Source organism: Bos mutus, chromosome 19 (assembly GCF_027580195.1).
Source record: "Bos mutus isolate GX-2022 chromosome 19, NWIPB_WYAK_1.1, whole genome shotgun sequence".
In the NCBI taxonomy this organism is placed as follows: domain Eukaryota; kingdom Metazoa; phylum Chordata; class Mammalia; order Artiodactyla; family Bovidae; genus Bos; species Bos mutus.
In genome coordinates this window covers 20,245,418-20,270,571 of record NC_091635.1, presented here as the reverse complement: position 1 = coordinate 20,270,571, position 25,154 = coordinate 20,245,418, and the positions used below count along the sequence as shown (strand labels likewise).

General features: G+C 47.7%; 2 protein-coding genes across 10 annotated transcripts in view; one reads left to right on the top strand and one right to left on the bottom strand.

The window, feature by feature from the left end:
- Nucleotides 1–13: 13 nt before the first annotated feature.
- On the bottom strand, nucleotides 14–9,586 carry ZSWIM7 (zinc finger SWIM-type containing 7). Its single transcript, XM_070389570.1, has 5 exons — nucleotides 9,454–9,586; nucleotides 7,495–7,516; nucleotides 6,492–6,594; nucleotides 2,400–2,504; nucleotides 14–1,169 (listed from the first exon to the last, which is right to left on the bottom strand). Exons 1-5 carry the CDS (start codon nucleotides 9,542–9,544, stop codon nucleotides 1,053–1,055), a joined length of 438 nt encoding a protein of 145 aa, XP_070245671.1. The 5' UTR covers nucleotides 9,545–9,586; the 3' UTR covers nucleotides 14–1,052.
- Nucleotides 9,029–25,154, top strand: part of TTC19 (tetratricopeptide repeat domain 19) — a 29,851-nt gene continuing 13,725 nt past the window's right edge. For 2 of the 9 annotated variants that reach the window (XR_011467962.1, XM_070389565.1), the window contains exons 1-7: nucleotides 9,029–9,310; nucleotides 9,953–10,065; nucleotides 11,401–11,511; nucleotides 11,940–11,978; nucleotides 12,718–12,774; nucleotides 13,040–13,101; nucleotides 15,232–15,326. Coding sequence is in view for 8 of the 9 variants with exons in the window: in XM_070389565.1 (XP_070245666.1) it covers nucleotides 9,112–9,310; nucleotides 9,953–10,065; nucleotides 11,401–11,511; nucleotides 11,940–11,978; nucleotides 12,718–12,774; nucleotides 13,040–13,101; nucleotides 15,232–15,326 (676 nt within the window). In the remaining variant the exon portion in view is untranslated. Of the gene's footprint in view, nucleotides 9,311–9,668; nucleotides 9,873–9,937; nucleotides 10,066–11,400; nucleotides 11,512–11,939; nucleotides 11,979–12,717; nucleotides 12,775–13,039; nucleotides 13,102–15,231; nucleotides 15,327–25,154 lie in introns of those variants that run through there. The other 7 variants (XM_070389564.1, XM_070389558.1, XM_070389560.1 and 4 more) reach the window with 7 other exon arrangements.

The window sequence follows — 25,154 nt, the reverse complement described above, 5'->3', positions numbered from 1 at the left end:
ACACCCAGGCCCATTTCCTGAGTAGAGCCTTGACAGGTTTTATTTGCCGCACCACGGCCTAGGAGATGGCTGTGCCAACCACAGAAGCTTGCGCCGTTGTGACCTTCCACACATTCATTCCTTAGCACCTCCTGTTTCAGGGGTACAGGGTTGGGAGTACCTAGGCTGCAAGACCATTTACTTCGCCTGTCTGGTGGCTAGCTCAGCTCCTCCTGCAGTAACCCTGCAAGGACGTGAAGCCCCAGAGAGACGGGGAAAGCCTGTCCTAGGACCCTGTTCAGCTGTGGATGATTGTCCCTGAGGGAGGTGCCTGTCCTGTCTCAGCTCCGTCTTGTGTTCATTTCCTTCCATCCCAGCTCCTTTGCTCTCTCTTGGGGTCCAAACGAGTCCCATTCCTCCCCCGCCTCACAGCCTCTGGAGATCTGCCTTTTCTCACTCAGCCTGGAACACCCGGCAACATCTCTGGCTGCTACGAGTCTCAGAAATGCTCCCCCCGACCTGCCCTTCCTTGTTCTAGGTGCTGTCTTTCCAACAGCACAGCCTATTTAAGCAACTGTTTTGGCCTCAACACTGCAAATGTCTGGAGCCTGCTGAAACCAGCACCCCAACGTCTCTTTGTATCTGCTGCTGTTGTAGCCACATCCCTGCTCTGACCTTTTACTGCAGAAAGACCTTCTGGGCCCAAGAAAAAGGACTAACGCTTGTGCGTCTAAACCATCATACTGTCCCCTCTCCCATTCTAGCCTCTTAAGGACTAGGACTTTGGTTGGTTGAAAATCTCACTCACTGTGGATGCGACTTGATGTTAGGCTTTGGAGGCTAAGATGCTTGATTACATCTGGAAATTTTTTACTCATGGGGCCTAGAGACTGGATTTTTCGCGAGGGATTCACACTGTATACATGTCCTGGCTCTCAAGTCCAGGGCGGAAGGGGACACTAACGTGAAGTCTGGTCCATGTCTCCTCCACGTGAACCACGTGTGACAGGGCACGTGTGTCTCTGGACGGGACTTTACTTTGAAAGATGGTCAGTGATGCTCCGTCTGCACTTTTATGCTTCCTGTGTCTTCTCCACTGACAGTATGTCAGTCAGTTGCTTGTCAGAGACACTCAGCTGCTGACAGGTCCTTGTGATCTGACTCAGGTAAACTGCCAAGAGGTGCTTGCACTGGAACACACAATACACAAGCCAGTTAGAAACAAGGAGGGCCAGGCTTCACAGAGCAGGAAAGGAGCGGGGCACACACATCAGGGGCCCGCAACCCACTGCCTAGAACCACAGACCAAGGTTAGATAGGACAAGGAGGTTTTATCAATACTTGGCCTGCTGTTTGGGGCAACAGTGTAGATCCAGCAGGAACAGGTGAAACCAAGTGAAAACCAAGACAGGCTCTTTATGTCAGTCCTAAATTATACTACTTTCTTCCTTGCCCTCAGAAAGCTGTTAACAGCAGTGGCTAAGGTTCTTCAAGGTACAGTGTTGCTAAGAGCATCTCAAAGATTATCTCATTTATATCTGACAGTCCCGTGGGGAACAGGGCTTATCTTCATTTTACACATGTGCACCGAGTCTACACAGGGGGGCTAGTCCTTAACCACTGGACGGCCAGAGCAGGGACGGCGGGACCCTCACTGTCTCTCCTGTCCCTCTCCGAGGCATGATCTGTGCTGGACCTGACACCAAGGGGCACACACCACTCTAACCCTGGACCTCACACTGCGGGGCACACCACTTGGGTTGCTGAGGACCTGGCTCCAACCCTGTCATTTTTCAGGTGAGATCACTGAGTTGAGGCTCCCTGTCAATGGGAAAACCCGCTTGCCACCCGCTTCCTGCCAGGTGTGACAACTGTGTAAAGATGGGGCGGATGCTGTAATTTTCTTCCTTGGCAAGAGGTCGGGTAATGGTTCTCCTGTGGACTCAGGATGGATGTGAGGAGGTCTCGTTCCTGGGCTCTTGTGAGATCGGCCGAGGCACCAACATGCTTTGCTGCCCCCGGTGAAAGTCAAGCAAGGCTGAGCACCACGCTGTCCGCGGGCAGTGGGAGAAGCGCCTCGTGGCTGGAGGTGGGGGCACACACAGTTGCCAGCGTCCAGTTTGGCTCATGTTTTTACTGGGCCCGATAACTGCCCAGGGGCCAACTCTGGGGATTACCTGCTGCCTTCCTGAAGCTTTATCTCTGACCTTTTAAATTAAAATGGGAAACAGGCATAGTTCTAAAAATGCCCCTGCGTTTTGGGAGGGTAAAGCCAGAATAGCTGACTGACTGAAGTCAAGGACAATGAACTACCGTCTGTTTCCACACAGAGTAAACCCCATGTAGGGTGCAGAGTGAGGCTCCCAGCGCCCCCTGCCCTGCCACCAGCTCGGCCATGGCTGAGGCCCACCCGTCCTCACCAGGAGGCTGTCCCCCTTCCGCAGCACGGAGAAGGCGAATGCAGGGCACGAGCAGTAGTGGCAGGAAGCCAGACATGTGTACGTTCTCCCGGAGCTTCCAAGCACCTGGAAAGGGGAGGACAGGTGGAGTCAGGCCTGGAAAGGTGGGCGGGAAACCGCTATTCCCCTTGAGTGCACCTTGAGAGTCCCCTTGAGGGACCCTCCTGCTGCCTCAGTGCCCTGCCCTGACACCTCCACACGCAAAACAGAAGCGTCTCAGGTGGGCTGAGCCCTCCACACGAACTGCTGTTTCTCCGCCTGGGGATTCAGAGGGTTGACTAGAGAGACAAGAAGGCTCCCCGCGCCATGCTTGTTGTTTCTCAGCCTTTGTAGTCGTTTCCCAGCATGTGTGTGAATGTCTAAAGCCTCCACCACACTCCTAGCAGGAGTCTGAGGACAGGAAAGGCCCAGTGGGGAGTGGGAGGAACACGTGGAACAGAGACTCCTGTAACAGGGTGACTCAGCTGCCGTGGGGAGTGGCAAGCCCAGGTCTGCCCGCTCACCTAGCAGGACGGAATGAGGGCATGGACTTGGGAGGGCCGGCAGGAGGCCACGTTCAGAGCCAATGGCCTTGCTGTCAGTCAGGGCACACGGGGGACCCTGGGTTTGGAGGGTGGCTGGACAGACCTGGAGAAATGGCTTGTCTCCGTCCTCACCCCCAGGTGCCAGAGACAGGAAGAGGAGTGCTTTGTTCCTACTGTCCCAGTGGAGTAAAGTTACTATCCCAGGGACCTAGAGACCCCCTGCAGTGGGTCAGTGACAGGGAACTGCCTGTGGGGGATGTGCCCCAGGGCCTCACGTTTGTTTCAGGCTCTGAGATGACAATCTACATGGAGAAAAGGAACGTCAGTGCTCCTAGAATTGTTTCCTGTTTTCCTCACACAGGTAAGACTTCCACTGAAAAATAGCAGTGTTGAGTCAGGTGTTGTCTCTCTAGCATTTCGCCTGGTGCAGGCATGTCGCTATGGGTCTTTTTTGCCAAGTCAGGAGGACTCCTTGGGGGCTGCAGGATGACCAGAAGTGGCCAGTGACTGGGTAACAGGACGCCTACTGAACCCATCACACATTTCAGCCCCATTACAAACCGGACATTAAGAAAGTCACACCACACGTTTCCAGTCCTGAGGCGCTGATGTGTTGTAACTGGTGAGCGCTGGGGGCGCGAGAAGGAGCTGCCCTTTGCCGAGGAGAGAGCGTGAGAGCAGCCTGGATCCCACTCAGTCCCGCAAGAAAACCCACCAACGTCTGGCAGGGACACCAACAATTCTTGGGTCTCTAAACCATTACCAATGGTTTCTTCTTCTCTCTAGATTTATGGTTAATTAGGCATAAGCCTCTGGAATTCCACACAGACTACTTCCTCCTTATGCTGGGTCCCCAGCCAATTACTCTCTGCCTGAGGCCAAGTAAGTGCCTGGCCACTCAAGGGTGGGGAGAAATTCTGCAGAAGTTCCCTGGCTGGGACTCAGGACATGCAGCTGCCCAGGGCGGTGAATACGGTAAAGAGAGTCACTTCTCAGTTGCCTTCTCTATCTAGCAGTGGACGACTAATGAACCTGATAATCGGGCAGAGATCTGAGTCAGATCTGTTTGGAGCTGGAAACTGACCTCAGGGACTGTCTAATTCACCCTTTGTGGAAAAAACCACCTCCTCTTACAGGAAGTGCTCCAAGCTCGCTCACTTGGAGCCAGGAGTGTCAGTCCCAGAGGGGAGCCTTTACAAAAGTAATGTAGGCAGGATGATACTCAGACCCAGGCTGGACTTGCCCACACCTCCTTGGGAGGAGTCTGCTGTGGCTGCAGTGAGGCTCTAAGGAGACTGGCCCACTGGACGGTCATCCACCCACAAGCAGTTTACTTTATGGCTGTTCCAAGCCCTCAGCATCCATCACAGTGATGAACTGTATACGATTCACCGTTCCCTGAGTTCAGTGCCTCTCGGAAAGAGGCTGATATGTCCCTGCCCTGTTACATATAGGCTGACTATGTGACCTGCTTTAGCCGGTAAAGTGTGACTGGCCAGGCAGAAACGTTCAACAACATGGATACCTACGATATCCTGACTTCTCTCTGCTATGAGATCCACAGTGTCCCAGACACAGGCTGCTCCATCGCCTGGGATCCTGGGCCATGAGGTTCTGGATCAAAGCTGCAACTGACTCTTGATGGAGATGGACAGGGAGTGAGACATAAATCTGTAGCTTTTAAATTTAGGGGTCATTGTTACAAATGTAACTTGGCCCCTTCTGACTGATCCAAATGTAACTTGGCATCCCCCTTCCTAGGAGGACTGAAGTTTATCAAAAAGTGACTCAGGTGACAACATGAGTGTGACTTCAGGGTAATTACCACCACACCCGGAGGAGGTGAGAATGTTAGATGGTCAACCTATGGAACGATAACAAGGCAACATCTGACTCAACCTTTATCATCTCACAGAACCTCTGAATTAAGCCGAATTCTTTCCATATTACTATATACAGTGAAACCACTGCGGTTAATTGGAGGATGTCTGTAAGGTTTCTAAAAACTCATTTAATTCAAAGTCCAACACAATTCTAAGAACTTTGCATTTTTATGATAAATAAAGCAACATGACATAAGGCAGAATGTGAATGATGAAAACTAAAACAAGTCACGGTGATCGTGGGAGGAATAATAAGTCAACAATAACTGAAATATTTCCAACACAGTCTTTGAGATTTTAACAGCAAGATCATGCTTGTGTGGGTCAAGTGTTCTGCTGATGTTGGAACTGAGACAAGAGAATCTGAAACTAAAAGACATGGGAAAACTCAGAAGCCCTTTTTGACAAGGGTATGTTAGCTACATAAAACCCAAAAATAAATACACTAGGAAAGAAAATGGAAATCCTTCCTCAGGTACAAACAACATCACTTAAGAGTTCTGATTCTTAATCTATGATGTTCACCAACAGAAAATTCTAATAAGCAGCCTCTTCTGAGTAAATACAATGCAGAAGTTCTAACTGTAGCACTCGGCACTCATCACCCCAGCTTACTTCAGGCAGAAACGCAGAAAGCAGGACGTGCCAGCTGGCTGCACCATCCTATGCATGGAAAAGTGAGTTCATGGGCCAAGCCATCCATGTGCCTGAGAGGCTTTGCTCAGTCACTTGCTAAAAATGAATCAACACAGTCTCAACTCTGAGACAGTCATCATAAGTAAACCAGAACCCAAATGCTCAAAAGTTCCACCTTTCCTGGTCTTCAACAATGCCTGGATATCATACAAGAGCTGATGGCCTCTGCTTCTACCCCTTCCACACACAAAATTTTGGAGACCACTGCCAACATTTTTATTTCATTCACAAGATCCCCTTCTCTGAATCCCAGCTGGCTTACCACATCTAACGTGGCTAAACTTGGGGTTTGGGGGGTGGAGGGTCTGGCCCGCTGTTGACATAGAGACAGGCAGGACCGTCTGCCAGCTATACAACCCTGCTACCGTAGGGGGCTGTTAATTTTCTGCGTCTCAGTTTTCAGCAAAATAAATATCTTTCCGGGCTTTCGGTGAGAATTAGCAATACATGAAAGTAATTCAGAGTCTGACAGGAGTCTGATTTGTACTTTACAAACCTGCCTACCTTAAGGTCCGCTTGAACTAAGGTCCAAGTAAACTGCCCACATTGAGCACAGTGTGGCCTTCGTGAATGCTTCCAACAACAGTTCTGACAGATCGTTTCTGTTAGATGAACCTTGACATGTGAAAGGACCTTAAAATGCATTTTGGCTTTTGCTTGTAAGCAAGAGACAAGGAACAGGGTGATCCCTGTAGTGTCAAATGACAGAAAGGGAAAGTTGGCTGTGACTATCAGACCTGGGCAAAGAGCCTCTCTGGATCATTGCTGGTTCCACATGCTGCTCCCAGGTGGGGTTAACCGGCCACATCTTTCTGATTCTAACTATTCACACTCTCATTTCACTAAGTTGGGTCAAGTCCTTTCAACTGTCCACCAGCTTTCATACAGATTCATGAAAACGTTTGTCCTAAGGGGATCTGGTTGAGATTACTCCACCTCCGGGTTTCTACCTGGTAAACACGCCTCCCGCTGGGCGAGGATATTAAGGTGACAGACCGGCGGTCAACTAGGTCCAAGGCCTGCACGGCTGATGAGCCGAAGACAAATTTCAGCCTGGGAAGGAGAGGAGCCTCAGGTCAGATGATGGACTGAAAGCCACCGCTCTGACTCGACCCGAAGGATTACCATCAGCAGCTTCTGAAAATTTATTTTAATTCGGAAAAAAACGTAATACAGCAAAATCCCACATAATCAGCCGCCCAGAATAAATGTTAACATGTTGTTTATAAAGAAGCCTCTTTATATGTCAGAGGTCTTCCTGTTCTTCCTCAATTTCTTCATCCCCAAGGCAACCATATGCATTTCATATTAATGTTTTTATATTTTACTGTACATAGTACATACGTGTATGTGCATACACACACACACATACATATATACATATGGTGATGTTTTCTAAGTTTAAAATATGAACAGTATATTCTGGGCTTTTTGGGCAACTTTTTTTCCCATTCAGTGTGCTTCTGAGAATGATGCACATATATACGTGTGTGTGTGCTCACGTATATATATGTATATACACAAATATATATTTTAAAATTTAACTTTTGGATAATATTCTAGTGTATATACCTAGTACATCTTCTTTCTTAAATACTCTTAGCCTCTCACTCAGGAAACAGGCTCCCCCGAGCACTGCATGTGTAAGAGTTGTTGTTCAAGGGCCAAATGTCCTTCTCTTTCCATGTATTACTAGTGTAAGAGCTACACCTTTTAGAACGATGTCAAAATACAGTGGCACTTAGCACAATAAGGGAGTGCCTTGTACTGTCAAGTACGGTGCTGGTTATTCACTTGAGACAGATTTTTAACAATCACATCAATAAACTATTGTTCCTAGCTTAGTAAGAATATTTTCTAAAAAAAAAAGAGTTGATGTTGAAAGAACTGGCCTTTAAAAACACACATTAGTAGTTTATAAAGAATCCCAAATACAAAAGGATATATACTTACGATAACAGATGCTCATCGGGAACTGTAAAACAGGAATGGAAAGTAAGTGAATTGTGTTAAACCAGTGACCAGAGACAAAAACATTTTTAAAAGGCTCTTATAGCCAAAAAGACTTATGTGTATGATGGTGAACTGAACCTACTCATCAAATTTTACTCCTCAATATTCCACTAAACAATAATAAAAGAATTTTCTAAAATGCATAAACTCTCAAGGATGAGGACAGGGAGAAACACAGCTAAGACATGTTTGAAAATTATTTACAAGACCTGAGAAAACTGAAACTTAAGCTAGTAATAGGAGAGCCAAGCAACATCCTGATTTACACTTCAGACTCTAGTACCCTCACTCCCTAAAAAAACAAAAAAAACCCTCCTCCAGAAATTGGTGGCACCAGATGGCTCTGGAGTGGGAATGAAGCAGGAGGGCTAAAATAAGACTCTGTGAAAGTAAGTTTAAGAAGTTGGAAGGTAGTAGAATAATACTTTAAGATGTCTGAGGAAATATTTCCAACATATAATTCAGTAACACCTAGCCAAACTATTAAGTCTCAGGACAGGAGAATATGTGCTCTATAAAATAAGACAGTAAACTGAGAAAAAGAAAATTGTACGGTATACTAAACATTAAGGCCCAAAGTAGGTTAAGGGAATTCCCCAGATAGTAATGGTGGGGGGAGATCTCAGGAGAGCACCCTGGAAGCTCTAGGAGAGGAAAATGAAATGGACAAAACACCTCAGCATCTTGAGTAGAGGATTTAGAACACTGGTAAGAGTTTGAAGTTGAATTATGGATGTGTGTGACTAACACTTAGCCGTGTTTGACTCTTTGTGACCCCTATGGACTGTAGCCTGCCAGGCTCCTGTCCATGGAATTCTCCAGGCAGGACTACTGGAGTGGGTTGCCATTTCCTTCTCTAGGGGATCTTCCTGACCCAGGGATCAAACCTGGGTCTCCTGCATTGCTGACAGATTCTTTACCATCTGAGCTATAAAGAAGTTATTGAACTAGGAATAAACATATAGAAAAGTAAACAACCAAACAAATGCAATCATGAGTTTTGAGAGGAAGCAAAAAGTTACAGTAAAGGAGAAGTAGTCATCACTTCCTACATGGCTCAGCTGTGACTAGATTTTTACATCATCATACAAGTGTAAACTCAGAATACTGATCTAAAGCAAATTATCGTCGGAGGAGGGGGCTCAGGAAGAGTGTATGACTGTCTAAGAACAAACATTTTTAAACAGCAGAAAATGGCTCTGAAAAACGTGAATAGGTGATAGTGGTCTCTATGAGCCCCAAGCCTCAGGGGCGCCCCCTTCAAGACTCTCACACTGTCCTCTTCACACACAGCCCTTTCTGGCAACCACTGTTTGAGCTGTCAACAGACTGGCTTTCCCCCCAAGCTTTTTGGGATTAGAGGATGTTCGGATACCTGGCTCGTCTCATCTTTTAAGCACATGTACTGCTTTAGATTTAACTGAAATGAGAAAAGTTGGCTTCCTGCTCTCAATTCTTAAAAAACAATAAGTCAAGGTAAATCCTTTTCAAAGTGCGGTCCTTTGCAAACAAACGCCGCCCAAGTGAACCAGCAGGGGCAGTCCTGAGGCCTAACCGATGTATTCGATGGTCGTTCAGATGCCGGTGGCGCAGCTCAACGAGGACGCGCTCTGGGCCCGTGCGTTTGCGGCCAGGGAATGCGGGAGCCTGGTCACAGAGCATCCTCTGCTGGTCAGAGGAATAAAGGCACAGCCACAGCGTCCGGACCCCTCAAGTCCTGTGTCTGCGGCCCTGAAACAGTCACTCGTGCACAGAGGTAAGGAGGGGAACCGTTTGGAACAAACACAGACGGCGGGAAGGAAGGGCTACAAGCGAGTAGAAAGGGTGGAGACCTCCCCAGTGGGCCCGGACCCCCAAACCCCGTCCCGCCGGCGCTGCCTCCCGCGCCCCCGCCCGTACTCGGCGCGCCGTCCCGCACAGCCGCCGCCATCTCGCTCAGCAGCTCCTCCACCACGGCTGGTAGCGTGAGAGGACCAGTAGGAGCCGCCATGGCAGGTCCCCCGTTCTCCGGGGCGGGGGAGGAGGGCGAGGTGACGTAGACTTGCGTCCCGGCGCATGCGGGCGGCCCGGCCAATCGGCGGGCGTTCGGCGCCAGGGGCGGGACTTCCGGAGCCCGTGGCCGCAGTGCGCAGAGGACGCGCGGGCGGCCATGTACCGGCTTCTGGCTGTGGGTCTGGCCCGAGGTCTGTTGCGGGTGGCGGGACGGCGGGGCCGCTGCCACCCCGTGTGCCTGTTGCCCGGGCCGCCGGGAGCCCGGGCGCCGCCGTGCCGAGGGGCGCCGCGCGGCCGAGGCTCGGGCCTGGTGCCGCTGCTGGCAGGTGAGGGGTGCGGGGCCGGCGGGCCGGGGGTGCTGGGCGGGCCGGGCTGAGCGCGGTGACCTCAGTGCCCTTTCCTGCAGCGCTCGCCTGGTCCTCGAGGCCCGCGGCGGCGGAGCAGGAGCGGCGGGGCGCGGGCGGGGCTGCGGCCGGGGACGCCGAGGCCGAGATCATCCAGCTGCTGAAGCGAGCCAAGGTGAGGGGCCGCAGCGCGCCCCCCGGCTATGGGGACCCCGGTGGACGGAGTCCTGGGGTCAGCGCGTCGGGCGCAGGTAGAGGCGGCGCTGCGGGCTGCGAGGTTGCTAGCGCGGGGAGAAGTGCGCACAGGCTGAGGGGAGCGGGGCGGGCCTCCTCTTCCTGAACGTTTTCTCCTTTTCCCGGGGTACCGGGCCTCCTTCTTTGGGCTGACCACCGCCTCATGCCCGACGCGTCCACCCGAGTGCCCACACACGGCGGGTGCGGCCCGCGTGCCAACTCTGTTTGAGGCTTCAGCTGACCCAAACGAACCTGTGGTCTTAGGCATCTCTCCGACCCCTTCCCTCAGTACCTCTTTTCTGTAGTCTGCCCCGTTTTCCTGCCTGGACGCTCCATAGTCATTCTGAGAACTTGTGGTACCTAACTACCACCTCCCATATACCGAGAATCCAGCAACGAATTTTTGGATTTTGCCACCAAATCAAAATACTTCTCAAACCTGTCGCCTCTTCTGTGTCTCCTGAGTCACCCTGGCCACGCTGCTACAGCCTGCAGTCTTGTCTGCCCTGTTGCCCCCTGCCATCCAGGTTTGACAGCAACTGGAGCGATCATTTAAATGTAAATCAGCTGGTGTCATCCCGTGCCCACAAGCCTTGATTGACCCGTCACAGCGTTTGTGGTAGAACCCAGACTCCTTGCCCTGGCTGGTGAGACCTGTGGTCCTACCCCCATTGCCTCCCTACTTGGCAGTAACAGTCACCATCCTCAGTTCACATCTGTTCACTTTCATTGTTTGAGTGGTTCTTGAAGATCCGTCATCTTCAGCCTGTAGCACCTTCGGTCATTCCCTGCTCTCTGGGTCAGTTTCCCCCCACAGTTCCTTACTTAGTTGGCTGTTTCTCTTCCTTTTTACCTCTGTTTAACTGTCTTGACTCCCATTTGAAGGAAACCCCTTGTTCCTTTCTCTTGCTTTCCTTCACAGCCTGTATCATTGGTTGTGATTGAGCCCACCTGTCCTGCAGGAAAGAGCGGAGGAGGATGTAGGGCCAGCAGCTCCGTTATAAGAGTTCATGAAAAGTGCTCACGATCCTGCTGCCTATGTCTGTCAGCCAGCGTGCTATATCTGTGGCCATGCGGAGCTGCAGGGGAGCCCCTCTCCAGTCACCACTGCAGACACCATACCTTTGCACAGCAGGGATTCAATAAGTGTTCGAGGAATGAATGACTAGCTTCCCTCTGTGTACTGGGACACGTAGCCGTACTTGTTTCTGTCTGGTGGTGCGTGTCTCTGTTCTTTTCGTGTTTCAGTTTCTTTTATTTTGTTTTCTCTTTTCAGTTGTGCATCATGAAAGATGAGCCAGAAGAGGCAGAGCTTATTTTGCATGACGCTCTTCATCTTGCCCACAAGAGTCACAACACAAAGGCCATCGCTTACACTTATGACTTGGTAACTCCTCTGACCAGTCTGAGCCGCCGCCAGTGGTGCAGGAGAAGGGCTGTTAGTGTTCCTGATTAGTATTCCTGACCTGCAGGATGTCTTTCTGGGTTTTGTTTTTACTAAGTTTTCTTTAACTTTCAGTTTTTATTACCCTTGGACTGTCATGTATAAGAAACCTCAACCCCAGACCGAAAAGAAACAATTATCATTAATATTTGTGTTCTCAGTGAAGAGTGGATCTAGAATTGTTACCATCAAAGTCTGCGCGTACTCTCACCCCATTGCTGGACTTTGCTTCTAGCAGATTAGCGACAGTTTCTGGCCTGTTTTTTTTAGATAGAAGGTGAAAACAAAGGGGAGTTTTCAGTGTAAAGATTTTGAAGTAAGTGGAAACACAATGCTTTAAACTGAAAAAACAACTTATAATCTGCTTTCAGATGGCGAACTTAGCATTTATAAGGGGTCAGCTTGAAAATGTAAGTAAATCATGTTGTAATGTTGTGAATTTGTGAATGGCTAGCCTCTAGACCTCTGCTAGCTAGACCTCTGCACATAAGGGTACAGGCAAAGCTTCTGTAACAAAGAGACCCCAAGATAAAGTGACTGAAATAAGAGGGAAGCGTATCCGTTTAATGCATTAATCCAGAGGCGGCTGAACCCTAAAGAGGGGTGAGCACTTATACCCCATGAAGTGACCCAGGAGCCCAGGTTCCTTCTAAGATGTGTTCTCGCCTGAGTACGAGCACTGGCTCATCTCCAGCTGTGGGCAGGAAGAGGGACGGAGGGCCAGCAGAGTCCTTGTGAAGTACGCTGTTGAAGCTGTTCGTGTAAACTGCGTGCATCTCTTGGCCGCAGCCTCCTCATATGATCACACATGAAGTGCAAAGGAAGGACCCTTGACCTAATGGAAACTGAGGAGACTGTACCGGAAAAGATGGAGAGGAGAGTGACTGTTAGGGCTAGTTTGCAGTCTCTGCCACAGTGGGTTTAGGTGGGAAGTTGATCTCTGAAGCTGGTTCTACACATCACAGAGTAGTTTTCAAGGTGCCCAGGGGATGTGGGGTCCCAGTATTTTAGTCTGTTTTTCCAACAAAAGGTTACCTTTCTCTCTATGTGTGTTTTTCAAGGAATGCTGCCTTAGACTAGTACTTAGAATGCAGGGTCATTTAGATATGGGGCCCAAATAAAAGAAAAATCTCTTCCTTATGCTTTTAGGCAGAAAAACTTTTTAAAGCAACAATGAGTTACCTGCTTGGAGGGGGCATGCAACAGGTAAGGACATTACATAGTATTGCACCCTAGCTGAGGAAGTTTTCAAAATAGCCCCCACATGTGTTTTGACCAAAAAGTTGGGATTTTCTTCCCTAAGACCAGTATAAAAATTGCCAGTCTTTCACTCATGCAAAAGCGTGATGCCTGATTCCTCCAAAAGCATCAAGACTATGGCTTTCAGGGTGTAGTCAGTCTAGAAATTAATCTGAAATACTTCATGTGGAAATTTTATTTGTTATGAACTTCGTTTTTCTTTTCCCAACAGGAAGACAATGCAATCATAGAGATCTCCCTAAAGCTGGCCACTATTTACGCTGCTCAGAGTAGGTAAGTGTAGTCGGAGTCTGGGTGTGGGAGCAGCGGTGGGTGAGGGCTGTGGGTCAGAAACTGACCCTGGGGTGTCACAGTTTTCATCCTACTAATCACCTGGGTATCTAAAATCTCGGTTGTCACACTCCTGGTGTCCCATCTCTCATCTTTGAGATCTTGAGCCTTTTCCAGTCTTGCCCCTCCTGAGTCCATTAGCGTGACCGGTGGGGCCTGCAGCCCTCATCCCTGTGGCTGCACTGTGACAGGCCTGGTCATGTGTTCTGTTCCTGATTGAACTGGGAAGTCGTTAGAACCTTAGTTTTGCTCTTCCTAGGAGAGCTGGGTGGAGAAGGAAATGGCAACCCACTCCAGTATTCTTGCCTGGAGAATCCCAGGGACGGGGGAGGCTGTTGGGCTGCCGTCTATGGGGTCACACAGAGTCGGACACAATGGACGCGACTTAGCAGCAGCAGCAGGAGAGCTGGGAGCAATGCAAGAGTGGCTGGGGGTGGCATATTTTGCTGGTGGAAGTATCAACAAAGCGGGAAGTTAGGTACAGGTTATGTGATGAGAGAGTTGCTGTGAGAGGGTGTCACTGGCTCGTCCGGTGGGCGGTTTTAAGGCTGTAGAGGTGATGGGGTGGCTAGGTTGTATCAAGGAGGCACTGAGGCATGGGGCAGAGGCCTTTGAACGAGTGGGACAGGAAAGCAGTGCTACTAAAAAGTATTGGATGAGTCTAGATTCTTACACAGAAGGAAAAGTCTGCCAGGCACATAGGAAAGGCTTTGGGAAACATTTTAGATGTGTGCCAAAGGTCAGGGACATAGACAGAGGGGCCTGGTGCCCTTCACTCTCTAGGTGAAAACTCAGAGGATGTAAGAGGACTCCTGGAGGGTTAATTTGGGGTAAATTTAAGGGAAGGCTTGACTTCTCCTTAGCCCTTGAGTTGCTGCAGAAATTGGGTACTGCAAGTTTTGAATGGTACCTAGCCCAGTGCTGTAGGAGGAGTGCTCACTGCAGCCAGAGACCCTGGCACTGGCACCTGCAGCCCGAGTGGTCCGCTCCTTTGTTTTTTGGGGGACCCGGTCCATCTCCTGGCATTTGGCTGGACACTGGATGGACCAGAGCCTCAGGGCCTCTGATTCCAAGTCTATAGAGAAACTTTGAGGTTGGTTCATGCCAGGGAGCATTGCAGCCGGGTTAGTCTCTCTGGACGGGTTACAGACAGGACCAGATGTTGGTGGGTGTGGCCCCCTGGGTTAAGGAGAAGCCCGGAGATGGTAACACTGGACAGTGAGACACGCCCACGCTCTCTCAAGAGGTGAAAGCTGTGCAGTACCTACAGTAATTAGCCCATAAGTTACCCTGCTCAGAAGCGTTCTCTCTTGACTGAGAACGTCTCGTGGGCAGCCTCCCCTGCTCCACGCCCTGCTTGGATGAGGTCCCTGCTGCTGCTGAGGTTTGGCTCGGGGAAAGCTGCTCCTCTTCTGAGAACGGAGTAGAGAGGGGTTGTCTGGCCAAGCCCAGAGGAGAGGTAAGCTTGTTTAGTGCTGCTTCCAGTGAGGAGCTGAGAGCCAGAGTGGAGGAGCAAAGACCAGGACAGATGGATGCTCTGTGGTGCTCACCGTATCTCAGATGCCAGCAGGCAGCCCTCTTTCTGTCCAGAGTCGGCCTACTGGCCGCTTGGGCGTCCTCACTGGTGACTGAGGGTCCCCAGACTGGGGCCAAATGCCTTTTAGCACCCTGGTTGGGACTTCCATTTCTGTAAAAGAAACTTGTGTTGGAGACCTGCAGCTTGAGAGGAGTGGTGAGCTGATACACCCTCCGGAAATGGACGAGGTCAGCAGTCAGAATTCTGCCATGAGCCCAGGCCTCCTCTGGCGCTGCTCTTGGGTTGACCAGGCGTCAGATGCTCTCGCAGGAGGAGGAGCTGGCCCCTTGGCTCTGCTAGTGGGAAGGAGGGAGCGCTGGTTTTGTGGGTTACTGAAACCCCAGCAGCACTCCAAGATGACGAAAAACAAACTTCTGACAGAGGAGAAGTTGACACCCCTTAGGGACTCGAAACCGAGTTCCCATCCGTCTTAACACTAGATGATGCAAACCCGAGGCGGAAGACAGGACAACTGATTTATCCTCTTTGCTTTATAGGCAGGAACTGGCTCTTGCTGGCTATGAATTCTGCATTTCAACTCTTGAGGAGAAAATTGAACGAGAAAGGGAATTATCGGAAGACGTTCTGTCAGGTAGGAAACCTGGCTATTTTTTTGGCCTTCCTTTGCCGCCGAGGGCTTGGCTGTCAGGCTGCAGTGCAGGACATAGAGGTGTGTCAGTCAGGAGAGGGGGATTACCGTTAGGTTAACTGTGGCTGTTCCTAAGGTCTCAGAGGGTTTGGAGTAAGATTTTCTTTAAATGACTCGATCACCGGTTTGCTTTGTTTTGTTTTTAACCCCATGGTGATATGTTCATAGTATGTCGTTGACATTTAGAGTCTCTGGAAAACTTGGGGGGAGAAGGGACGTATTTTCTCTGGTCTCTTGGTTCAGCCGCGGTCACAATACACATTAAGTCGCTTAGCTCCGGTGTCCACGAGGGTGAGAGAGAGCAGTGCAGAGTCTGTCCGTCCCCGTCGAGAAGGTGTGACGTCGTGTGGGATGGGCAGGGGGCTCTGGCTCTCCGCCATTCCGGTGTCTTTTTGTTTTTTTTTAATTGAAGTAGTTGGTTTACAGTGCGATGCCAATCTTTGCTGTACAGCAGTGATTCAGTTTCACACATACATACCTTCTGTTTTAAATATTCTTTTCCGCTACGGTTTATCATAGGATATTGGGTCTAGTTCCCTGTGCTGTACAGTAGGGCCTTCTTGTTTCTCAGTTCTAAATGTCATAGTTTGCATCTAAAACCCCACATGCCCAGTCCTCCTCCCTCCCCTTGGTAACCACAAGTCTGTTCTCTGTCCTTGAGTCTGCTTCTGTTCTGTAGATAAGTTCATCTGTGCTGTACTTTATTTTTTATAATTTTATTTTATGTATTTTTGGCTGCCCTGGGTCTTCACTGCTGCGGGCGGCCTTTTCTAGCTGGGGTGAGTGGGGCCTGCTCGCTAGTTGGGATTCGGGGGCTTCTCTCTGCGGTGGCTTCTTGTTGTGGAGTTTGGGCTCAGTGGTTGTGCATGGGCTGAGTTGCTCTGAGGCATGCAGAATCTTCCTGGACCAGGAATTGAGCCTGTGTCTCCGGCGCTGGTTAGTGGATTCTTAGCCACTGGACCACCAGGGAAGCCCTGTGCCATTATTTTAAATTCTGCATATAAGTGACATCATGATATTTGTCTTCCTCCGTCTGATTTACTTCACTTAGTGTGGGGATCTCTAGTTGCGTCCGTGCTGCTGCAGATAGTGTTATTTTGTTCTTTTTTGTGGTTGAGCGGTAGTGCATTGTGTGTAGGTGCCGCGTGTGTTTTATCCAGTCATCTGTTGATGGACAGGCAGGTTGCTTCCCTGTCTTGGCTGTTGTGAATAGTGCTTCTGTGAACATACAGTGCGTGTGTCATTTTGAATTACGGTTTTGTCTGGGTTTATGCCTAGGAGTGGGCTTGGTAACTCTCGTTTCCTGAGGAGCCTCCATACTGTGGTCCGTAGGTTGCGCCAGCTTTCCTCTCGCCAGTAGTGTGGGAGGTTCCCTGTTCTCCACACCTCTTCCAGAGGTTATATGCTTTCTGATGGCTATTCTGACTGCTGTCAGGTGTTATTTCATTATAGTTTTTATCTGCATTTCTCTTAATAATTAGGGATGTTGAGCATCTTTTCATGTGCATTTGGGGTTTCATTCCTTTTAATTATTTTATTTTGCTCTCGTTGTGGCAGGTGGGTGCTACTCTTTGTCTCGGGGCTTCTTGTTGCGGAGCATGGGCTCTAGAGCGCAGGCTCAGTAGTTACGGTGCACGAGTTCAGTTGCTCTGAGGCATGTGGGATCTAGTTCCCTGACCAGGGATAAAACCCATGTCGGCTGCATTGGCCGGTGGATTCTTAACCACTGGGCCACCAGGGAAGTCCTTGCATTCAGATTTCTTACTGTGGGTTGAAATATTGGGAATCTTCAGATTGACATTCGTTCGGTGACTCTCGATTTCACATTTCTCTTTGCTGGGCGCTTGCACGATGATGGAGGTGGAGCACAGCTCTGGTATCTCTGAAAGCAGTACATGTGGCTTCAGGGAGGTGTCTGTCCTCCGTGGTCTTAACAGTTTTCCCTGGAACAAAACTCAGTTTTCCTCCATTAGCTCTGCTGAAGCTCCCCGCATCGAGGTCAGCAGCTCCTCCCTGGCAGCTCAGCCCAGTGATCACCATCTCCTGCTGGAAACACTTTACTGGACTTCAAGGCCACCTCCCTGGTCACTCGTGCTGGCTGGGTCACCTCTGTCGTGGGCCTCTGCGCTGTCTGGGCCACTCCCCTCTCTGCCCCTGCACCCTGGGAGGCAACCGCGAGGCCTGTGCTCCCAGTACTGGCTCCACGTCTTCAGCGCAGCCTGTGAGGGAGCTTGTCTACCTGACATCTTGACCGGAATGCCTCATGATCATCTCACACTTCATATGTTCCACATGAGTCTCTCTGTTTTCCTGCGTTGATCTAGTTTTTCTTACTGAAGTGTAGTTGACGTGTGTTATATGTTACAGGTGGACAGTACAGTGATTCCATTTTTAAAGGTTGTCTTCCATTTATAGTTACTGTAAAATATTTGCTACAGTCCCTGTGTTGTGCCCTATATCATTGTAGCTTATTTGACATCAAAAGAGTTTGTCCTTCTTACGCCCTCGTGTATATTGTACACCCCCACCCCACCCCTGTAAATGGATCTCTTGATTTCCACCCCTCACAATTGCTTCTCACCAGGCAGCCTGTTTTGTAACTGGCACCACCATTTACCTGGTGCTTTGGTGCCATCTGTGATTCTTCCTTACTTCCTGCTTGTAGCTCACCAGCAAGCTGTACTGAAACTGCCGTGGCAGTACGTCCACGTCACAGCCGTCAGGCCCTCCTGCCCCGTTGTGGTCCAGGCCCCTGTGCTTCTTGCCTGGGCGCCTGTGGTCGTTCCCTCCCAGGGGTCCCTGCTCCCTCATTCCCTAGGGAAGGCATTCCCGCCCACCTGCCCTCTCAGGCCCGCCTCCGCCTGCAGCCCCAGCTCCTCTCTCAGAGGCTCCAAGAGCATTGCCTTCTCCAGCCTTGTCCCTGCTCTTCTCTCTGAAGTCTTTCTGTCTCCGCTTGGTCTTTGATCCTCTTTCTCTGCAGGTTTGATAAAAGTCTGTTATCAAAAGGAGAACTTAAAGGAGACAAAATTTCCAGTCTTGCATTAGTTCATCTAACAGTCCATTTACTTAGTTAACTTCAGTCTAAATTTCATTAATCGTGACTATGCATAAAACTTTCCTCAAGGTTCCTCCTCGTAATCTCTCATCATTTTTTGTATCCAACCTTTCATTTTTCATCTAAATAAAATTAACCAGCTCATTTATTTTTTACCAAGATGTAATTTCATTTCTCATATCTTCTTTACTGAAAACATACATTGTATCTTTTACCGTATTTTGAAAAGTTACTGTATTGTTTCTCATAGCTTTAATTACATGTTTAAATTAGAATCCTCAACTCTTAAAACATTAATTTTGGTGAAACTAAGAAGTAAATAATTAGGTTCTGTCTTTACATTGGCATTTTATAAATTGGTACGCTTAAACATCAGTGATAATTTTAAAAAACACTTATTTTCTTAATGTGTGTGTCGGTTCCTCAGTCGTGTCTGACTCTTTGCAACTCCATGGACTGTAGCCCACCAGGCTCCTCTGTCTGTGGAATACTCCAGGCAGGAATACTGGAATGGGTTGCCATTTCCTTCTCTAGGTGGTCATCCCAACCCAGGGATGGAACCCAGCTCTCTTGCATTGTAGGCAGATTCTTTACCATCTGAAACCCTGTTTTCTTATACAGAACATTTTAGGTGATACCAAACGTTTTCATTAATATTTTCAGATACTTAAAAATTTTTTTTCTAGAAATTGATGACTTATAGTAACCTTAGTATCTTTTAGGTAAACTTTCATCATGTAGCTTAAATTGGCACAGCTTTAGAATCTTAAGTTATTAAACATCTGGAAAGATCACGTTAAGTAGACATTTCTAAAATAATATTTAAAGCTTTTGTCCCAAAGTTTTTATCTCATTTACCTTGAAGTTTCATCATGTGCAGTTATTTTCTTGCAAGAGATAGTAAGGTCTTATTTATTAAACCTAAATACAATAAAATGTTATACTTAATTTAGATGACTCTTTTGTTCTCCAGTCTCTCAGTTGTGTCCAACTCTGCAGCCCCATGGACTGCAGCACTCCAGGCTTCCCTGTCCTTCACTGTCACCCGGAGCTTGCTCAAACTCATGTCCATTGAGTCAGTGATGCCATCCAACCATCTCATCCACTGTTGCCCCCTTTTCCTCCAGTGAGTCAGCTCTTTGCATCAGGTGGCCAAAGTATTGGAGCTTCAGCATCTTCCATTGAATATTCAGGGTTGATTTCCTCTAGGATTGATGGTTTCATCTCCTTGCTGTCCATGGGACTTTCAAAAGTCTTGTCCAGCACTGCAGTTGAAAAGCATCGATTCTTTGACACTCAGCCTTCTTTATGTTCCAACTCTCAACATCCATACATGACTATTGGCAAAACCATAGCTTTGACTATGTGGATCTTTGTCAGCATAGTTGACGTCTTTGCTTTTTAATACACTGTCTAGGTTCATCATAGCTTTTCTTCCAAGGAGCAGATGTCTTTTCATTTCATGGCTGCAGTCACCATCGCAGTGATTTTGGAGCCCAAGAAGATAAAGTCTGTCAGTGTTTCCCTTTTTTCCCCCATCTGTTTGCCATGAAGTGATGGGACCAGATGCCATGATCATCGTTCTTTGAATGTTGAGTTTTGAGCCAACTTTCTCACTCTCTTCTTTCACCTTCATCAAGAGGTTCTTTAGTTCTCTTCCCTTTCTGCCATTAGGGTGTCATCTACATATCTGAGGTTATTGATATTTCTCCGTGCAGTGTTGATTCCAGCTTGTACTTCATCAGCTGGCGTTTCACATGATGTACTCTGCATCAGTTCAGTTCAGTCGCTCAGTCGTGTCCGACTCTTTGCGAGCCCATGAATTACAGCACACCAGGCCTCCCTGTCCATCACCAACTCCCGGAGTTCACCCAGACTCACGTCCATTGAGTTGGTGATGCCATCCAGCCATCTCAGCCTCTGTCGTCCCCTTCTCCTCCTGCCCCCAGTCTCTCCCGGCATCAGAGTCTTTTCCAGTGAGTCAACTCTGCGTGAGGTGGCCAGAGTACTGGAGTTTCAGCTTTAGCATCATTCCTTCCAAAGAAATCCCAGGGCTGATCTCCTTTAGAATGGACTGGTTGGATCTCCTTGCTGTCCAAGGGACTCTCAAGAGTCTTCTCCAACACCACAGTTCAAAAGCATCAATTCTTTGGCACTCAGCTTTTTTCACAGTCCAACTCTCACATCCATACGTGACCACTGGAAAAACCATAGCCTTGATGAGATGGACCTTTGTAGGCAAAGTAATGTCTCTGCTTTTTAATATACTGTCTAGGTTGGTCATAACTTTCCTTCCAAGGAGTAAGTGTCTTTTAATTTCATGGCTGCAGTCACCATCTGCAGTGATTTTGGAGCCCCCAAAAATAAAGTCTGACACTGTTTCCACTGTTTCCCCACCGATTTCCCATGAAGTGATGGGACCAGATGCCATGATCTTCGTTTTCTGAATGTTGAGCTTTAAGCCAACTTTTTCACTCTCACTCTTTCACTTTCATCAAGAGGCTTTTTAGTTCCTCTTCACTTTCTGCCATAAGGGTGGTGTCATCTGCATATCTGAGGTTACTGATATTTCTCCCGGCAGTCTTGATTCCCAGCTTCTGCTTCTTCCAGCCCAGCGTTTCTCATGATGTACTCTGCATATAAGTTAAATAAGCAGGGTGACAATATACAGCCTTGATGTACTCCTTTTCCTATTTGGAACCAGTCTGTTGTTCCATGTCCAGTTCTAACTGTTGCTTCCTGACCTGCATATAGGTTTCTCAAGAGGGAGGTCAGGTGATCTGGTATTCCCATCTCTTTAAGAATTTTCCAGCTTGTTTTGATCCACACAGTCTAAGGCTGTAGTCAGTGAAGCAGAAGTAGATGTTTTTCTGGAATTCCCTTGCTTTTTAAATGATCCATCGTATGTTGGGAGTTTTATCTCTGGTTCCTTTTCTTTTTCTAAATCAAGTTTGTACAACTGGAAGTTTTCCGTTCGTGTACTGTTGAAGCCTGGCTTGGAGAATTTTTAGTGTTACTAAAAATGCTAGCATGTGAAATGACTGCAGTTGTGCGGTAGTTTGAACACTCTTTGGCATTGCCCTTTTCTGGGATTTGAGTGAAAGCTGGCCGTTCCCAGTCCTGTTGGCACTGCCGAGTTTTCCAAGTTTGCTGGCATGTTGAATGTAGCACTTTAACAGCATCATCATCTTTTAGGATTTGAAATAGCTCAGCTGAAATTCGATCACCTCCAGTAGCTTTGTTGGTAGTGATGCTTCCTAAGGCCCACTTGCCTTCCAGGATGTCTAACTCTAGGTGAGTGATCACACCATTGTGGTTATCCGGGTCATTAAGACCTTTTCTGTGCAGTTTCTTCTATGTGTTCTTGCCACCTCTTCTTAATGATGATTCTTAAATGGCGTCTTTAAACTTAAACATTAATCTCAGATATTAACTTAATATTGAGTATTTCCCACTTCATGTGAACCTGAAAATCATCTTGGCCAGTTTTCTTTAATGTAGGCACTTTTTATTAAAATTAAGTAGCACTCCTTATAAATCCTGTTCTAATAATACCTTTTAGAAGTAGAAGCATCTTCTATGTGTATACAGACATAAGCTATAGGGATCTCATGGCTTTACCAGGTATTACAATATAAACTTACTGGTTAACAAACAGTTGGAATACCTTAAAGTTGCTTGTTTACATGATTAAGGCATACTATCTGTAAGATTTTGCTGAGGGAACATTCTCAGCAGTTTAGATTTAAAACTGCCACTTTTTTTTTTTTCTTGATTTCCCAGTCGTGCCTGCTTAATTGGGCTTAGTCTCAGCTCTTTGAGGCCTGTATTCATATTCTGGTTTAGACATTTGCAAGACAAAAGGCCGTTGGTTAGTTATTTTAAAAGATGGTTTTGTCGCCTAAAGATACTAAAATCAGTGGCAGGATATTTATCAAACTGAAATGTAATTTACGAAGTTCTATGTTATAAGGCATTTAGCAAAGACCTTTCTGAGTTTATTAATTAAAGCAAAGGAAAATCACTTTAAAAAATTAACCCTTCCATGTCAGTTCCCCGTTTACTCCTTTTGTATCACTCAGGTAACTATTAGTTTTCTCAGTGCGTTTAGTTAATATTTTCTTAGTGGCAATCTATATGCCTTGTTTATCCCACAATATAATTAAATAAGAGCTTTAACACCTTATATAAAGCCCATTTAAATATACCAACTTACATACATTTTTTTGGGCTTCCTTCCTAGCTCAGTTGGTTAAGAATCTGCCTGCAGTGCAGGAGACATGGGTTCGATTCCTATATCCGGAATATCCCCTAGAGAAGGAAATGGCAACCCACTCCAGTATTCTTGCCTGGAGAATCCCATGGACAGAGGAACCTTGTGGGCTACAGTCCATGGTTTCACAACAATCGGACACGACTGAGTGACTTTCACTACTACTACATACATTTTTATTAACTCAGTGGACTTGAGTTTGAGCAAGCTCCGGGAGTTGGTGATGGCCAGGGAAGCCTGGCGTGCTGCAGTCCATGGGGTTGCAAAGAGTTGGACACGACCTAGCGACTGAACTGAAATTGTGCCAGCTTCTATACCTTTAACTTAAGTTTTCATCAGTATCCAATCAACAAGTTTTGTCTTGAGGGAGAGTTTAGAAGGCTTTTTTTTCTGTTCCCTGTCTATTTTACCTACTTTAATGTAAAAGGCTCTGGGTAAAAGGCATATATGTCTGTTTTATTTATCCCATTTTAAATAACCATCCAAAGAACTTTTTATTCATTTGACATAACTCCTTTTTTTTTTAAATATTTTTTTACCTCATCGAAATAATAACTAGACCTCCCCCTAGTTCAGTTCAGTCGGTCAGTCGTGTCCAGCTCTTTGCGACCCCATGAATTGCAGCATGCCAGGCCTCCCTGTCCATCACCAACTCCCGGAGTTCACTCAGACTCAACGTCCATCGAGTCGGTGATGCCATCCAGCCATCTCATCCTCTGTCATCCCCTTCTCCTCCCGACCCCAATCCCTCCCAGCATTAGAGTCTTTTCCAATGAGTCAACTCTTTGCATGAGGTGGCCAAAGTACTGGAGTTTCAGCTTTAGCATCATTCCTTCCAAAGAACACCCAGGACTGATCTCCTTTAGAATGGACTGGTTGGATCTCCTTGCAGTCCAAGGGCCTCTCAAGAGTCTTCTCCAACACCACAGTTCAAAAGCATCAATTCTTCGGTGCTCAGCTTTCTTCACAGTCCAACTCTCACATCCATACATGACCACTGGAAAAACCATAGCCTTGACTAGACAGACCTTTGTTGGCAAAGTAATGTCTCTGCTTTTTAATATGCTATCTAGGTTGGTCATAAGACCTCCCCCCACCCCCCTGTTTTTTGTTGATATTCTTAATTGCTTTTATTAGCATTTGTAGGGCTTCCCTGGTAGCTCAGCTGGTAAGAATCCATCTGCAATGCAGGAATGAAAGTGAAAGTTGCTTAGTTGTGTCCAGCTCTTTAGGACCCCATGTCTCCCACATTGCAACTTGATTTTTTACCAACCGAGCTTTCAGGGAAGCCTGCAATGCAGGAGACCCCGGTTCAGTTCCTAGGTCAGGAAGATCCCCTGGAGAAGGAATAGGCTACCCACTCCAGTAATCTTGCCTAGAGAATCCCCATGGACAGAGGAGCCTGGCACGCCATAGTCCATGGGTCACAAAGTTTCCCACATGACTGAGCGACTGACACACTCTCTGGCCTGTCTATAAGGGAAGCATGGTTGGCCTGCTGAGTTGGTCGCCAGATTGTGATTTGTGTGTGTGAAGCCAGCTTTTAATTTTTAACTGCGTACCTATTAAAGAGCTCCCTCAGTGGCTCAGCTGGTGAAGAAACTGCCTGCGATGTGAGAGACCTGGGTTTGATCCCTGGGTTGGGAAGATCCTCTGGAGAAGGGACAGGCTATCCACTCCAGTATTCTGGCCTGGAGAATTCCGTGGACTGTATAGTCTATGGGGTCATAAAGAGTCGGACACGACTGAGTAACTTTCACTTTTTGATATTTAGGATGGGATTTAATTTGTCTAGTTAACTAGGTACTTGCAAGTCTGAGCTCCGTTCCTTATGTCTTTCTACAATTGAGCCACCTCAGTGTCTTTCAGCCAGACCCTGGGTATTTCTTGGTAAAAACTGAGCCTGCCCCCACCTGTGCCTTTCTCCTGGGTGGGAATTCTCTCAGGATCTTCCAACCAAGCTCCACCCAGTTTCTAGACCCTGGGTGGGTATTTCCAGGTGTCTTCTCATCCCCACAGAATTTAGCGTGCAAAATTAAGCATGGAAAAATGCAAACCTCTGGGCTTACTGAATTCATTCCTTTCATATGCACCTCAGCTGCCTGGGGCCAGTCCTGTTTCCTTGCATCACCCCCTCCCCCCATAGTCACCATGGGGAGGCGGCAGCACCTGAGGTTTTGGGAGCCCTCATTCACATTCGCAGGCCAGAAATTGCTGATGGCTGTGACATTTCTTGTTTATTGATATGAAAGGAGGTATTTTCATTTCACAGAATAAAATTTCAAACAGCATTAAGAAGAAAATAAAGATCACTTATAATCATGCCAAGAATTCTTATTTATTTTTCGGTGTCTGTCTTTTAGGTTTGTTTTGCCCACTGCCGTTCACATTTTAGCAAGGAAGTGAGGGATCACACTGTACTTTGTAACCTGATTTAAAAAAA

What these genes read in the sequence shown, in the direction of transcription:
- ZSWIM7 (XM_070389570.1), bottom strand. Translation starts at nt 9,544, where the DNA reads ATGGCGGCTCCTACTGGTCCTCTCACGCTACCAGCCGTGGTGGAGGAG. An exon ending in CCCGATGAGCATCTGTTATC is followed by an intron (nt 6,595 to 7,494) that starts GTAAGTATATAT and finishes TCTCCTTCCCAG; the next exon opens with GCTGAAATTTGTCTTCGGCT. An exon ending in GCGGGAGGCGTGTTTACCAG is followed by an intron (nt 2,505 to 6,491) that starts GTAGAAACCCGG and finishes TCCCCTTTCCAG; the next exon opens with GTGCTTGGAAGCTCCGGGAG.